Source organism: Theobroma cacao, chromosome 6 (assembly GCF_053813885.1).
Source record: "Theobroma cacao isolate CCN51 chromosome 6, ASM5381388v1, whole genome shotgun sequence".
NCBI classification, from domain to species: domain Eukaryota; kingdom Viridiplantae; phylum Streptophyta; class Magnoliopsida; order Malvales; family Malvaceae; genus Theobroma; species Theobroma cacao.
Genome location: NC_142644.1, coordinates 30,733,484 through 30,746,393, shown reverse-complemented (window position 1 = coordinate 30,746,393; position 12,910 = coordinate 30,733,484). Strand labels below are relative to the sequence as shown.

Genomic DNA, 12,910 nt, shown 5'->3' with positions numbered 1-12,910 from the left:
ATTAATTTGCAAAGAAAAAATTAATGAAGATCAAAATTCAAACTTAAAATTTTTAAATTTTATGTAAAATCAAATTAACCTAGAATACAATCTCGTTTATATACTTTTAATTGTCTCGAATTAATATCTTATTTGAAAAATAAAAGCAAAATGTTCTTACCATCCTTGATTACCTTAATAACTATAACTATCCAATTTCTTCTCCTTTTTTAATGTCAAGGGTATTTCTCAAAAAAAATTTATAATTTATAGAAATCAAAATTCAACTTAAAATTTTTTTTAAACTTTATATAAAAAATGAAAATCAAACACGATATATGTGATGAAAGAATGAATTAGTATTTAATTATAATTCTAGTACTTGTTTCCTAATTAGTAATCTAGCATTTTCTCTTCTTCTTCAAGAATTATTATTTAAATAATTAATATGATAATTAATCATATTAATTAATATAATAATGAATTAGCTTAGCCTTAAGCACATCTTAGCACCGCCTAGTTTTGTAGTTTACTCCAAAAGAAAGGGTATTTATGTCAATTCGAAACAGAACAAAAACCTTTAAAACACGCAGGCTTTCCATCTCAAGCGGCCCAGAACCAATCTTCCTTAGGGCTCCGATTTCGTGAAGGAAGGGGGAAACTGAGAAGGGGGAAAGGTTTGCAGAGCAAAGCAAGTAACTTGCAATGGTGTGCGAGAAGTGTAAGTTTCCTCACTCTGCGATTAAACTAGTTTTCTGGTTAATTCGGGTAATTGTTGTAGTAGTAATCTGAAAATTTTGAAGAAGAAACTGATGGAACAGATTAATTTTTTTAATTTGCAGGCCAGAGGAAGCTGTCGAAGGTGATCGTGCCGGATAAGTGGAAGGAAGGAGCCACCAACACCACCGAAAGCGGTGGCCGGAAAATCAACGAGAATAAACTCCTCTCCAAAAAGCACAGGTCTTTTTGTTTTTTCCCTTCTCCGTTTTCAGTCTTATAAATTTTGTTGACTAGTTTGTAAAACATAATCAAAATTTGAATCGTCGTCACAAATTAGGGTTTTTTTTGTATAAAATTTTGTCTAATATTGTAGCAATACCTGTTGATCAGTTGATTTCTTTTGAGGAATGGCTTGATTATTGCTGTAAATTGTTATTAATTCTTGCAAGTTTGGGATTGAATACTTGATTTTGAAAGTTTTATGATTAGATATAGCACCACAGTATTTGCATAGTGTATTAGTGTTAATAAGCAAATCGACATTGCCTTTGCGAAAAGGATTTTATTTGATTGCTAGTTTTCTATCTTCTCTTTACTACAGAAGGTAATGCTCATAAACATATTTTGGGGCTTAGGCTTTTAGCTGCAATTGCTTTTGTGCAATATTTTGCCCCAGTTGGTTGTTTCGTCTTGTGTTTGATTTAGTGACTTCTTTCCACAATGCTGATTATCCTGTGCAGTGCTCATTTCTGGTCAAATTATCCCTTTTGTCTTTCATGTATGATACTGGATTGTGTTTTTCATATTTCTTAATTTTGATTTGGAAATTTGTTGCTTGCAGGTGGACTCCTTATGGAAATACCAAGTGCATGATTTGCAAGCAGCAAGTGCACCAAGATGCGAAGTACTGTCACACCTGTGCTTATTCCAAAGGTATGATTATTTGATGTTGCTCTCTCTCACGGTTTGATTGATTTAAATGATTATTTTTTGTGACATCTGATAGGTGTTGTGTGTTGTGCAGGGGTATGTGCAATGTGCGGTAAGCAAGTGCTTGACACCAAGTTTTACAAGCAGAGCAATGTATAATATCGAAGGGGATATTGGTTGGTCTTCAAGTAGATATCATAGTTGCCCTCTGTCATTGATAACTCACCAACTTGGTCAAAGACTGTAAAAGATCATTAAATTGTTAATGTTTATGTTGTATGCTTGGTTCTTTCTGATCATTGTATTTCTTTCCTTTCGCAAATTTACTACCGAACAGAATCTTTTTAATACAAGTATGCATTAATCATGTCTATAGCTAGAGTAACATGGAAGTAGTAATTGTCCTCGTTTCAATCAAGTTTTGCAAGGAATAAACTTTAAGTCGGGTTCATTATAATTCTATTTATGTTAATGGCATGATTGTACAGCTCGTAGATTTTTCTGCTTCATTGCATGGTTATCGGTGGTTCCTTTCCTGTCTTTTCGGGAGGGATGGAGTCTGGTGGCATTGGGTTTGAGCGGCATGTCTCCTGAACAGGATTAGAGTGGGAATCGAGGCTAAAGTCATAAATTCAAACCATGTTATATGCCGCTATTATCTTGCTAGAATGTGTGCAGGCATGGCTTTGTTTCTAACTTGGTTGTCTTATATAGTTTCTGGTTGTGTAGTATATGCCTACAAGACAAGATCATTTGTCCAGGGGTAAACATGGTTGATGGTGAACTAAGGGCATGCTGCTTTTCTGCTCAGTTTCTTTATAAATGGTGGAAAAAAAGTAAATATTGAACATTTAAGGCATAGGTAAACTCTCTAACGTAGGCAACGGAAGCATGATTAATCAAAGGAAAATATTCTACAGCTAAGATCATGACAAGAGAAAAAGTGGTGGAAGCCCAAAAATATCAAAAACATCACTTGCTTGAAGCGTTACAGAAGCTGGCATATGTGAATTTTCAAACCTAAGTTCCGTTCGAGGTAGGTGCAACAGGTACCCAACAAGCTCTGTCGTCTGTAATTGGCATCAGCTCTACCAAAATAATGAACATTTGGCAGAGGAAAGTACGGTCCAGGTTTTGTGACATATCATTCACTTGTCGAGCACCTAGTGTTCCAATACTCCTCAATTTCCTTTGCTGTCCTTCCAGGGATTCTCCCGGCAATTAGGGCCCACCTGACAAGGAATACTTCGTAAAAGAGCCAAGAGGAGAAAACAGGAGAAGGAAAGTGAAAGCAAAGAATCTAACCTCTCTCCAACCAGATTATACATCCTAATTATAAGAGTTTCCTCATCGTTGGAGAATTTAACCTTTGATTCTCTACTTGTCACCTCTGAACAAAATGTAGGAAATATGTTTAGGTTTAAAGGATTCAATGACAGAAGTGATACCATCACTCAAACTCTAGTATTCTTTAAGAATTAACGTTGCCCTTATATGAAAACAAAAGAAGATATTTTGCAGATCTTTTGGAAAGAATATCAGAAGTATTCATTTATGATGCAACTAGTTCTCAGGGCAAAGCAAATTCATACATTGTTACAAAGAACTACATATCATGAGAAGAGCTGAAGAGGATGAACTTAAAAAAGAACAGAAGAATAAAAAAAACCCAAGATCCAGAATGAAAAACAATGAAAACCGCTGCTGTTGAGTACCTCGAGAGTCCACGAAAGTGTCACCAGAAGAGGAATGTTCAGAGTCACCCATGTCGAAGGTTGAAGCCTGAAGAAGATCACGGACCTCGAAAACCACCAGTTAGACTTGGAACTCTTTGAGTAAACAGCCAACGGGGGATTGCTCTTTTTTAAACCGTGCAGGCAGGCGCCTTAAAATAATACTTGTCACGAGTCCGAGTCTTGGATCAGTGGGAATGGTTGTTGAATGACAGCTACGGCTGTGGTCTAACGGGCTTGATGGGTAGTTGAGGCGTTAGTGCAAAGATTCTGTGGCTTTCACTAGGGTTTCCTCTATGGCATGTAGCTATATAGATGTGGATGATACGGTAAAAGTATCAAACTTCATGAAGAAGTGAAGAGTAAACGACCTTTCGGCAGTTGATATCTGCGATTAAGCGTGCCCAAAAGGTTTCAATCAAGCTCACTTTTCAAGGTCCAATGCATTAATTGATGGATCTGTTGCATGAATTTGCAATCTGTTCAATTATTTTTCCAGGCTTTAGTGTAATGTACTAGGATCACAAGAGAGCAAGTAGGTAGTTTGCGACATAATTTCACCATTGTTTTCCACTTAAAAAAACCAAGTATGGAGTATAACTAGGATGGGTATGTAACAGTAGAGAACTATATGCTGATACGCCCCTTCCCAGTTCCCACTAAATGGTTTTTCTGAGTTTCTGTTTCAGTGGGTAACTTTGATTCATGGGAATGAATCATGTTATATTTAATTGGCTGATCACGAATCACGTTTTTAATCTTTTAAATCACTAAAGGAATAAATTCTTGAATCAGTGGGCAGAAAAACCGTATTCAATGATTTCTGGATAAGCTGTAAACTTTCTAGCAGAAGCCAGCTAGGACCAGAAGGAATTGTAATTATCATGGGGCGCGGTTCAGACCTGTAGAGGGGGCCCGGAGATGTGGCGGAGTGCCGGCTGAGTTGGATTCGGAGGCCAAGTTAAGAGTGAGTCCAAGGCCATACGGTTTGGGGTGTCTGCAGAACCCCCACGTGACATAATGACATAATTGCTATCTTGAAGTTTCATGTATAGTTGGTCTAATGTCCCTATCCAAATTCGTAGTTAGTCAATGAAAAGCTTTGTGAGTATATGCTTCAAAGCACCACTGAAATTTTGATCAGAAAATGAGCTTTATTGGCCCATTTGCATCCTCTCTTTGTTCTGTTCCGATGGGGTGATAAACCATATAATCCAATGGCTCAGATGGTTTCTATGATCTAAAGCTAACACCAACCAATGACTTGGACAAAGTTCTGATTTTTTAGTGTAGCTTACAGAAATGTAATGGAAAAGTGCCAGACAAAATCTAGGAGGATTGTCAAGAACAAATCTTGCAGTAGTCATGAATCTTTTCATGAAAAGGAGACAGACATCAGGGAAAAGAAGGGCAGAAAGTGGTTTCTGTTCCAATGGGTGAAACTTTTTCCAAAGCCGATTATGCCAAGATCTTGAAGCTGATACGATGTATTATTTCACAGTTATAAAACCAAGTACATTTGGCTGGTTGTGACGAAATATGCTGTACGAATTGCAGATTCTGGATGAGGGGCAAAGTGGGATTAAAAAATACCAACACTCAAGTAACTGAAGGAAAAGCCGAACCGATTCAATCCCTGCTGCCATAATGTCCTTTGTATCATTTCATTTGTCCTGTCTTCTCCTTTCGGCGACCTTTAATCCTTCTTTTCATGTGCCAATTTTGGTCCAGAAGCTATTTCTTGCCTGAGCAAAAAAATTTGAGAGTTATCTTTGCATAATTCAAAGAATTACTAAATCATAGTCCGCACCAGTAGCCAACGATTCCACCATGGAAAACCTCTAAGCAACCCCAGTATATCTGGAAGCTCTGTAAAAGTTGTCATCAGAGATCAAAGTTGGCAAAACAAATTGCGACACAAGTTGCTAAGTTGCAACCGGGTGCCATTGTCCCTGCAGTCACAGGGACCTTTTCCATCTTGATACCAGCTACTAAATTCTAAAGTATAGAAGATTAGAGTAATTCATTATCCTCAGCATATGAACCCCGATATACTGGCATTGTCTGCACGGTCTTGATATGCATGGAATATAAGATTAACCAAATTAGGAAATATTGTGAATTCCGATTGAACAAATACTGATAGTACATTTAGAAGGGCTACAACCACAGCCAGATAAGCCTATCAGTTATTGCAGTATCATCTTATTCAAACAAAAAGTTATTGCAGTATCAGACACTATCTGTTAGTTTTAGCTACAATGGCTATTGTAATCTGCTAGATCTGTTACTGCTGCTCAAAAACCATTAATCTTTAGGTGTTCCTTCTTCGCAATGCCAGCCCAGTAATAAGAAAATTTAGCTACTCCATATGCTAAAATTGCATGCACTAAACTGGGTGTAACTGACTAGAATTACCTGAATAAGAAAAAGTAGACACGTTCTTTCTCTGATCGCCTTGAATTTGAATAACCTGTGACCACAAAATAGCAAGTGGTTTGAGCCCCAACATGCAGCAATAAAAGAAGGCAAGCAAGTTGTATCATTTATGTCAGATGTGACTGGTATTTACCATAGCACAAGCACAATCCCTGATCTTAATTCCTTTCAAATAATAAGAGGTTTAACATTGTTTTGGTGCTTAATGATCCACAACCCCCAATTACCTTTCAATTCCAAAAACAGGGTGGGTGTAAGTCAAGGTTTTTCACACCCAAGCCTAGTTTGTTGGTAGCAGTGCACATTTACAATTATGGAAATGAAGACAAAGAAAATTAATAAAAGAAACAAATGTTGTCAAGGAATGCAACGTATACCTGACAATATTCAATGGATAGAAAATTAGGACAGGCCAAATTGCAAATTAAGGTCAAAGGAATGCATGAATCCATATGCCCTTTGTCCAAATAGATCCTTGCCTGGCAAGCATGATTAGTTGAGGGAGACTTCAAGGTCCAGTAAAAGTACAAAACAAAAACGAGCAAAACGGCTATGCTATTTCCATATTTATCATCACCTGGTGCTTTTTGCAAGTATCATCAGAACCATCGTTAAGCCCACCAATGCAGACTCTAAAACCTTGTCCTGGAAAACTATAAATACCGGCAGCAGGCTTATTTCAGTGTTATTTGAACTTGGCTGGGCATCCCTTCTTCATTACTACAGTATTTTATTGCCCTGTCTCTGTAGTCACAATCACACTTCAATCTATTAAACAACAAATTTTCCTAAAAATCACTAGGCAGCTTTATGAAGTCCATTAAAAGAAAGAGTTTCACATTAGGTTAAGAGTGTCAGATACATAGTCTATGATGAATATATTCAACTTTTTTAAAGTCTTTCTTATATACTTAAACGAGTTGGATCTCTGTATCCATATTCATCGAATATGCGTTAGACATGATATTTTCCTAATTTCTTTCCACAACATGAAAAGAGTCCTCTAGCATAGATCTAACAATCTATATTACAAGCTTTAAGCTATTCAATTAAAAACCAGGATGATGTCTCTAAAATTCAAGGGGCACCCAGGATTCTGAGAGTTTCCACCAAAGAAAATAGACTATGGCAATAAAGAATTAAAGCCAATCTTAACCATAAGCATGTCATCATGGTGATTAGGGTTCGATGATAACGGTAGATTGATAAAGAAAAACAAACCAAGCCAAATCGTGAACAAATTAGACACTGCAGAAAATCTCAAGGAGAGAAGTACCAGAGAGGTTTAGCCACTTCTTTATTATATTTTGGAGAGAATTTCTCTTGACCACACGCAGTTTGTTGAGAGTGGTTCCAGACTTCCTGCCTCAGCTTTGAAGTCGTTCACAGCGTCAACAATGGAGCTTTGCTTATTGTTAAGTGGCTACTTTACTGTTAATGTTAGAAGTTAGTTGTGGTGCTTGTCCACGTTTCATTTAACGGGTGGTTATCCCATACTAGGTACCAGAGGTAGAATGTGCCCATCACGGCACTAACTTTCTGATTTTTCTTTGTTGACAAAATTAGATTATTTTTCTTGGCTTTTGGCTTGGTAGTTACAGTTTTTAAGTAATTTATTATAAGACAAGTGTGTAAGGTTATTATGACCATCTTCTCTAGTGTCTAGTAAGTGGTTTTCGATATCTCTGATTTTTCTCCTTAAAATTCTCTTTACTTCGTATATGAGTTCTTTCGTAATCATCAACTAAATATGTTTCTTAATACAGTTCCACCCTACCTAACACAGATTGGGCTTCTCAATATCCAGCTCGATGCTGAAGTTACGTTTGGCTAAAAGTTGGTGATTCCATTTTTAACCGTTTGGTTGGCAGGAAAGGATGAAAGCAACCTGAAATGGAAGAATCACTCGACCTAAAAAAACGTAGGAAAAATGCAAAGAAGATATTTATGTAACGGATGCAATGGAAGAGAAGAAAATGATTGAAATTAGCTGATGTGTCAACTCAATCCATTAAGATTCTTCCGCACAAGTGTTAATCTTATCCCTTAAGAAATTCAATTCCAAAATTGGAGATAGGATAGCAGTTCAAAATTCAATGAAAGTGTTCATCAATGGGGCTAATGCAACAAAATTCCAAATGCTAGAACCATTATTAAGTATATCTAACTCAACTTCATAACTGGTCTTTTCTTTTCCTGGTGTTTGAGCTGCAAGAACCCAAGAAAAGCCAACTAATCTTTATGTTCAAGGAAAGACATATTTGGAATGAGTCCAAGAGCTGGTGTCGAAGAAAAGAGAACCATAGCTGGAAGAAATAAACCCAGTTATCGTTCAATACTCTGATGTTTGATCTTTGACTATCAAAACAATTGGAAATTCCTAGGATTCTCTCCAATGCTCATTATCTTTTACACAATTCAGGTGCCGAAGCTGTCCCCTTTACCCTCATTTTGAAGTGCCATGAACATCACAGAACACAACAAATGCATCCACAAATTGAGAACGAAAATTAAGATTGATCAAAGAAGACAGATAGCAGTAAATATGCAAATTTTATTCAAAAAAAAGCACTACATAAAGTAGAGGCAGACAGATCTAAGACTTACAAATTTAAATTTAAAGGCCTCAACAGGGCCAGACAACACAATCCTTTCACATAAACCCAATCCAGTCCCATAGGGAGCTTAGAAACCACCACGAAGGCGCAAGACCAGGTGAAGGGTGGACTCCTTCTGAATATTGTAATCAGCCAGAGTCCTTCCATCTTCCAATTGCTTCCCAGCAAAAATCAACCTTTGCTGATCTGGTGGAATCCCTTCCTTGTCCTGAATCTTTGCCTTAACATTATCAATGGTATCCGAGCTCTCCACCTCCAAAGTAATGGTTTTCCCTGTCAGAGTCTTAACGAAAATCTGCATCCCACCACGGAGCCTCAAAACCAAATGAAGTGTCGACTCTTTCTGAATGTTATAATCAGCCAAAGTTCGACCGTCCTCGAGCTGCTTCCCAGCAAAGATAAGCCTTTGCTGGTCTGGCGGGATTCCTTCCTTGTCCTGGATCTTGGCCTTCACGTTGTCGATGGTGTCGGAGCTTTCAACTTCCAGGGTTATGGTTTTACCCGTCAGGGTCTTGACAAAGATTTGCATCCCACCACGGAGACGTAGGACAAGGTGGAGGGTTGACTCCTTTTGGATGTTGTAATCGGCCAAAGTTCGACCGTCCTCGAGTTGCTTCCCAGCAAAGATAAGCCTTTGCTGGTCCGGGGGAATTCCTTCTTTGTCCTGGATCTTGGCCTTCACGTTGTCGATAGTGTCGGAGCTTTCAACTTCCAAGGTTATGGTTTTGCCGGTCAGGGTCTTGACAAAGATTTGCATCCCACCACGTAAACGGAGGACGAGGTGGAGGGTTGACTCCTTTTGGATGTTGTAATCCGCTAAGGTTCGGCCGTCCTCGAGCTGCTTCCCAGCAAAGATCAGCCTTTGCTGGTCCGGTGGGATTCCTTCCTTGTCCTGGATCTTGGCCTTCACGTTGTCGATGGTGTCGGAGCTTTCGACTTCCAGGGTTATCGTCTTACCCGTCAGGGTCTTGACGAAGATCTGCATCCCACCACGTAGACGGAGGACGAGGTGGAGAGTCGACTCCTTCTGGATGTTGTAATCGGCCAAGGTTCGGCCGTCCTCGAGCTGCTTCCCAGCAAAGATAAGCCTTTGTTGGTCCGGTGGGATCCCTTCCTTGTCCTGGATCTTGGCCTTCACGTTGTCGATCGTGTCGGAACTCTCGACTTCGAGGGTGATTGTCTTGCCGGTGAGTGTCTTAACGAAGATCTGCATCTTGTTTGCGTGAACAGAAAACCTACAAAGTAAATATCAGAGAAATTAAACCACTCGGGATGGGAGAAACAAGGCGAATAGGGGGATTCTTTTATAGCCAAACTCCTGAAACGACCAACAAATGCAATTATGACACGTAACAGGGCGGTGGCTTTTCCCACAATTGACACGGCAACATTAATTTGGCAGTGCGCCGTTAGTCTTTTTGTTTAACGGTGTTAGGTGACCGCCTTTGGAGCGTCGTTACTTGACGGACTTTGTGCCGTTGGTGGGCCCGGGTTGTAATCAATGGGGCCAACGGTGATCTGATTTTTCCTTCGCCAGTTGGGAAATTTATTTTAATGTTCGTGGGTTGGCTACTTTGATTCGTAGCCGTTGATTTTCTGATTGTTGGTCCTTATTGCGTCTATATTCATTTCACCCTTTTAAAAGAAAAATTGGTTTACTTTCTCTCCTGTCCCCCTGGCCCTTTGGTTACGAAGACGATGACGACGGAGGGTGACCTTCTTGGAAGGTCCTGATTGATTCCATTTCCAAGAATAATGGTAATAAAATAAAATTGAAACCCCTTTATTTAATATGACAAATTGTATTCTTGAGAATGTTCCTTTATAAATTAAAAAAATTGAACAATATATTTGATCCTTTGGGTTGTGTAATTAGTAACACTTTTTGCAATTTCTTTAACCTCCTTGAAATGGGCCATTGGGTTTTGATTCATGCCCCTTGTATTGTTAATGGGTTGGGCTTTAAACCAGGCTTTTGGGTGTCTCCCTTTGAGCCTCAATCAGGAGAAAAGGCTGAAATTCTACTACTATTCTCGGCTAAGACTTGCATCTTCACTAGCCTGCTTGAGCATGATGTTCTTGAAGGACAGACCAAGCTCTGCAGGAACTATCTGCTTTGAATTCCGCACTCTTGTTGTACCATTGATGCATCATGAATGTGATGAACTCGAAGCTGGATGTCACTGTCTTGAGTACTTTCCCTTGGTAGGGAAGGTCTTGCTTGTCAACTTTCGACACCATGCAACTCCTTCACTCGCATTTTTCAAGTCATTGACAGATGCATCAGGGCGGAATCAGGATTGGGCGCCTCGCTCATACAAGGTTTAAGTTTGTATGCGTCTCCTGTGGTATATGCTGAAACCAAACCAGGAATACCCCAACTGACTGCAAGCCAAATCTTTCTTCTGTTTAATCTCAACATGTATAAGAACCTCGGGATTCTCACTGACTCGCCAATCTATAACCCATATCAGATTCATATTGCGCTTTAACCCAAACCAACCACACTGATCAGTCTCTTTTGCCATGGTTTGGAAGTCTCATTGAACATAAGGATCGGGCAGGGTGATGGAAAGAGCTAGCAAAACAAAATTCTCATTTTTCTTATGCTTTATGGCTTACCCTAGCCAGTGATATCAATTCTTAGTTTTGTACACTTGTTGGAAGGTATGTAACTACTTGTTAGGTCAATGATGCCTTAGTGATAATTGTGGTTTTTCTTCATTGTTATCTGGTTGGATGAAAATCTTATCTTCTACAGTCTCTTACCAAGCAATAAAGACTTAAACGATATAGATATCAAAAGAGGGGATGAAAATTTTTTATAATATCTTGCCTCTTCAGCCCTATAGTTAAAGGAAAATGTAAGAAAAGAGATAAACTAAACAAGCATATTAAAAACCAGTAGCTAGGTTACAGCACCACTGAAGATTTTAAGACTAAACAAAAGAACATGAAACTGTTTCATGATCCTCCGGTAACACTTCCGTTAAAGATCTCAATGGTATCACCTTGGCCAACATGGTGCCACCTAAACGATCGATCATCGTCCATCACATTCTGTTTATATATGAAAAAGTAACCTTCCTGCGGGAGATGGAACTGAAGCCTTTGCTGCAACTTCTGCAGTTCTTTTCTCAGCTCTGCAACATTATCCGATGCATTGACTTCCACCGGTATCTTCTTGGTCCCGCACTTGGGCAACACCATCACCTTCAGCAGCCTTTTGGTCCCCGTCGTGGCCCCTGCCGACCCTGTCCCTGAACCTGTGGGCGACGGCTTGATATTTACGTCAATCTCAGTATTATCAGGGAGCTCGCAGTCGCGTAGAGATAGATGGTCCTGCAACTCCGCCCCGCTTGATTGCACTACTAACCTGTTGACAGGGACCGGTTCCATCTCACGAATCTTTTCTTTTAACCGTAGGACAGTGTCGTTCACGTCCATCTCAAGAGGAATGGAGGCCTTGGAGGATGGTATGTTGATCTTGAGTTGGAGTTTCTTCGACGGGGAAGATTTTTCAGTCTTGACCACCTGAGGTTTGTCGGCCTCCGGGGCCACGAGGAGTTGAATGCTGGAGTTCTGGAGGATTTCACAATACTCAACATCTCGCTCATCCTGGAGAACTTGGCCATTGAAAACAAGAGTTTGTCTAGATATAGGTATTCCCTGGTATTTCTGCACCTTTTCTTTGATTTCCAGGACAGTGTCAAAGAAACCAACTTCAATGGAGAAAGATCTGCCTCTCTGGCATTCAAAGGTGACATCCATTTGAAAAGATTAGAGACTTGGGATAGAAAGATAGAGATGAATGGGGGGGGGACTTCTCTAGGTTAAAAATGGTAGCAAATATCCCTTATTTATACCATAAAATCCACAGATATACTCTTAAACAAATCTAAAATCAACATTTGACCTGGTCATTTTTTTAATTTAATTTCCACTTTTGAAGAAATAGAGAGGATCTTTGCCTACTTAAAAGGAAGTGATTTATGTGAATAATCTGCTGCTGTTAACAGCTATCCATTATCTTCTAATTGGGCGATTTGAGTGGGTCATTATTAGTCATTAATTACTCTAGATTTTGAAGCTTTTTAAAAATGGGATTCGCTCTTGAAAAGGTTAGGATTCTTTCTTTATCTTCAATATAGGAATTAAGCAAGCTGGGTTGATTTTGCTACCATATATCATAATGATCATCATGATTCCTAGCTAGACTAATTACTTTGTTTAGAGGGAGCCAAATGAATGATCTCGCCTTATGATTGATTAAAGAATCTTGCTTAGAGCACAAACATTTAAAGACTAAATTTGTTTTGGAGAATAAAACACAGTAAAATCTTTTCGTGGTATCTTAATAATCATAAATTTTTATGAAATAATAAATAATGAATTGCTAAATACGATATCAATTAGTATTGATACCATGCATGTCATAAAAATATATTTCCATTTAAGATGAGTATTAATTCGCAGTGATAATGCCATGTC

The 12,910-nt window shown here is 38.9% G+C and overlaps 4 protein-coding genes across 5 annotated transcripts; 1 reads left to right on the top strand and 3 right to left on the bottom strand.

The window, feature by feature from the left end:
- Nucleotides 1-560: 560 nt before the first annotated feature.
- Nucleotides 561-1,996, top strand: LOC18597095 (postsynaptic protein-like protein). The gene is made up of 4 exons (XM_007025927.3): nt 561-700; nt 822-939; nt 1,541-1,632; nt 1,724-1,996. Exons 1-4 carry the CDS (start codon nt 685-687, stop codon nt 1,786-1,788), a joined length of 291 nt encoding a protein of 96 aa, XP_007025989.1. The 5' UTR covers nt 561-684; the 3' UTR covers nt 1,789-1,996.
- Nucleotides 1,997-2,493: 497 nt separating this feature from the next.
- Nucleotides 2,494-3,638, bottom strand: LOC18597094 (MYB-like transcription factor ETC1). The gene is made up of 3 exons (XM_007025926.3): nt 3,345-3,638; nt 2,935-3,019; nt 2,494-2,861 (listed from the first exon to the last, which is right to left on the bottom strand). Exons 1-3 carry the CDS (start codon nt 3,394-3,396, stop codon nt 2,774-2,776), a joined length of 225 nt encoding a protein of 74 aa, XP_007025988.3. The 5' UTR covers nt 3,397-3,638; the 3' UTR covers nt 2,494-2,773.
- Nucleotides 3,639-8,335: 4,697 nt separating this feature from the next.
- On the bottom strand, nt 8,336-9,709 carry LOC18597093 (polyubiquitin). The gene has a single exon (XM_007025925.3). The coding sequence runs from the start codon at nt 9,630-9,632 to the stop codon at nt 8,487-8,489; it is 1,146 nt and encodes a 381-aa protein (XP_007025987.3). The 5' UTR covers nt 9,633-9,709; the 3' UTR covers nt 8,336-8,486.
- Nucleotides 9,710-11,383: 1,674 nt separating this feature from the next.
- On the bottom strand, nt 11,384-12,190 carry LOC18597092 (ubiquitin domain-containing protein 7SL RNA1-like). 2 transcript variants are annotated; one of them, XM_088807365.1, is made up of 2 exons: nt 11,841-12,190; nt 11,384-11,642 (listed from the first exon to the last, which is right to left on the bottom strand). In XM_088807365.1, exons 1-2 carry the CDS (start codon nt 12,188-12,190, stop codon nt 11,384-11,386), a joined length of 609 nt encoding a protein of 202 aa, XP_088663491.1. The 2 variants fall into 2 exon arrangements, with proteins under 2 accessions (XP_088663491.1, XP_007025986.3); XM_007025924.3 differs by having other exon boundaries at nt 11,384-12,190.
- Nucleotides 12,191-12,910: the final 720 nt, after the last annotated feature.

What these genes read in the sequence shown, in the direction of transcription:
- LOC18597095 (XM_007025927.3), top strand. An exon ending in CTCCTCTCCAAAAAGCACAG is followed by an intron (nt 940 to 1,540) that starts GTCTTTTTGTTT and finishes TGTTGCTTGCAG; the next exon opens with GTGGACTCCTTATGGAAATA. An exon ending in CACCTGTGCTTATTCCAAAG is followed by an intron (nt 1,633 to 1,723) that starts GTATGATTATTT and finishes TGTGTTGTGCAG; the next exon opens with GGGTATGTGCAATGTGCGGT.
- LOC18597094 (XM_007025926.3), bottom strand. Translation starts at nt 3,396, where the DNA reads ATGGGTGACTCTGAACATTCCTCTTCTGGTGACACTTTCGTGGACTCT. An exon ending in CACTTTCGTGGACTCTCGAG is followed by an intron (nt 3,020 to 3,344) that starts GTACTCAACAGC and finishes CATTTTGTTCAG; the next exon opens with AGGTGACAAGTAGAGAATCA. An exon ending in TATAATCTGGTTGGAGAGAG is followed by an intron (nt 2,862 to 2,934) that starts GTTAGATTCTTT and finishes ATTCCTTGTCAG; the next exon opens with GTGGGCCCTAATTGCCGGGA.
- LOC18597093 (XM_007025925.3), bottom strand. Translation starts at nt 9,632, where the DNA reads ATGCAGATCTTCGTTAAGACACTCACCGGCAAGACAATCACCCTCGAA.
- LOC18597092 (XM_007025924.3), bottom strand. Translation starts at nt 12,190, where the DNA reads ATGGATGTCACCTTTGAATGCCAGAGAGGCAGATCTTTCTCCATTGAA.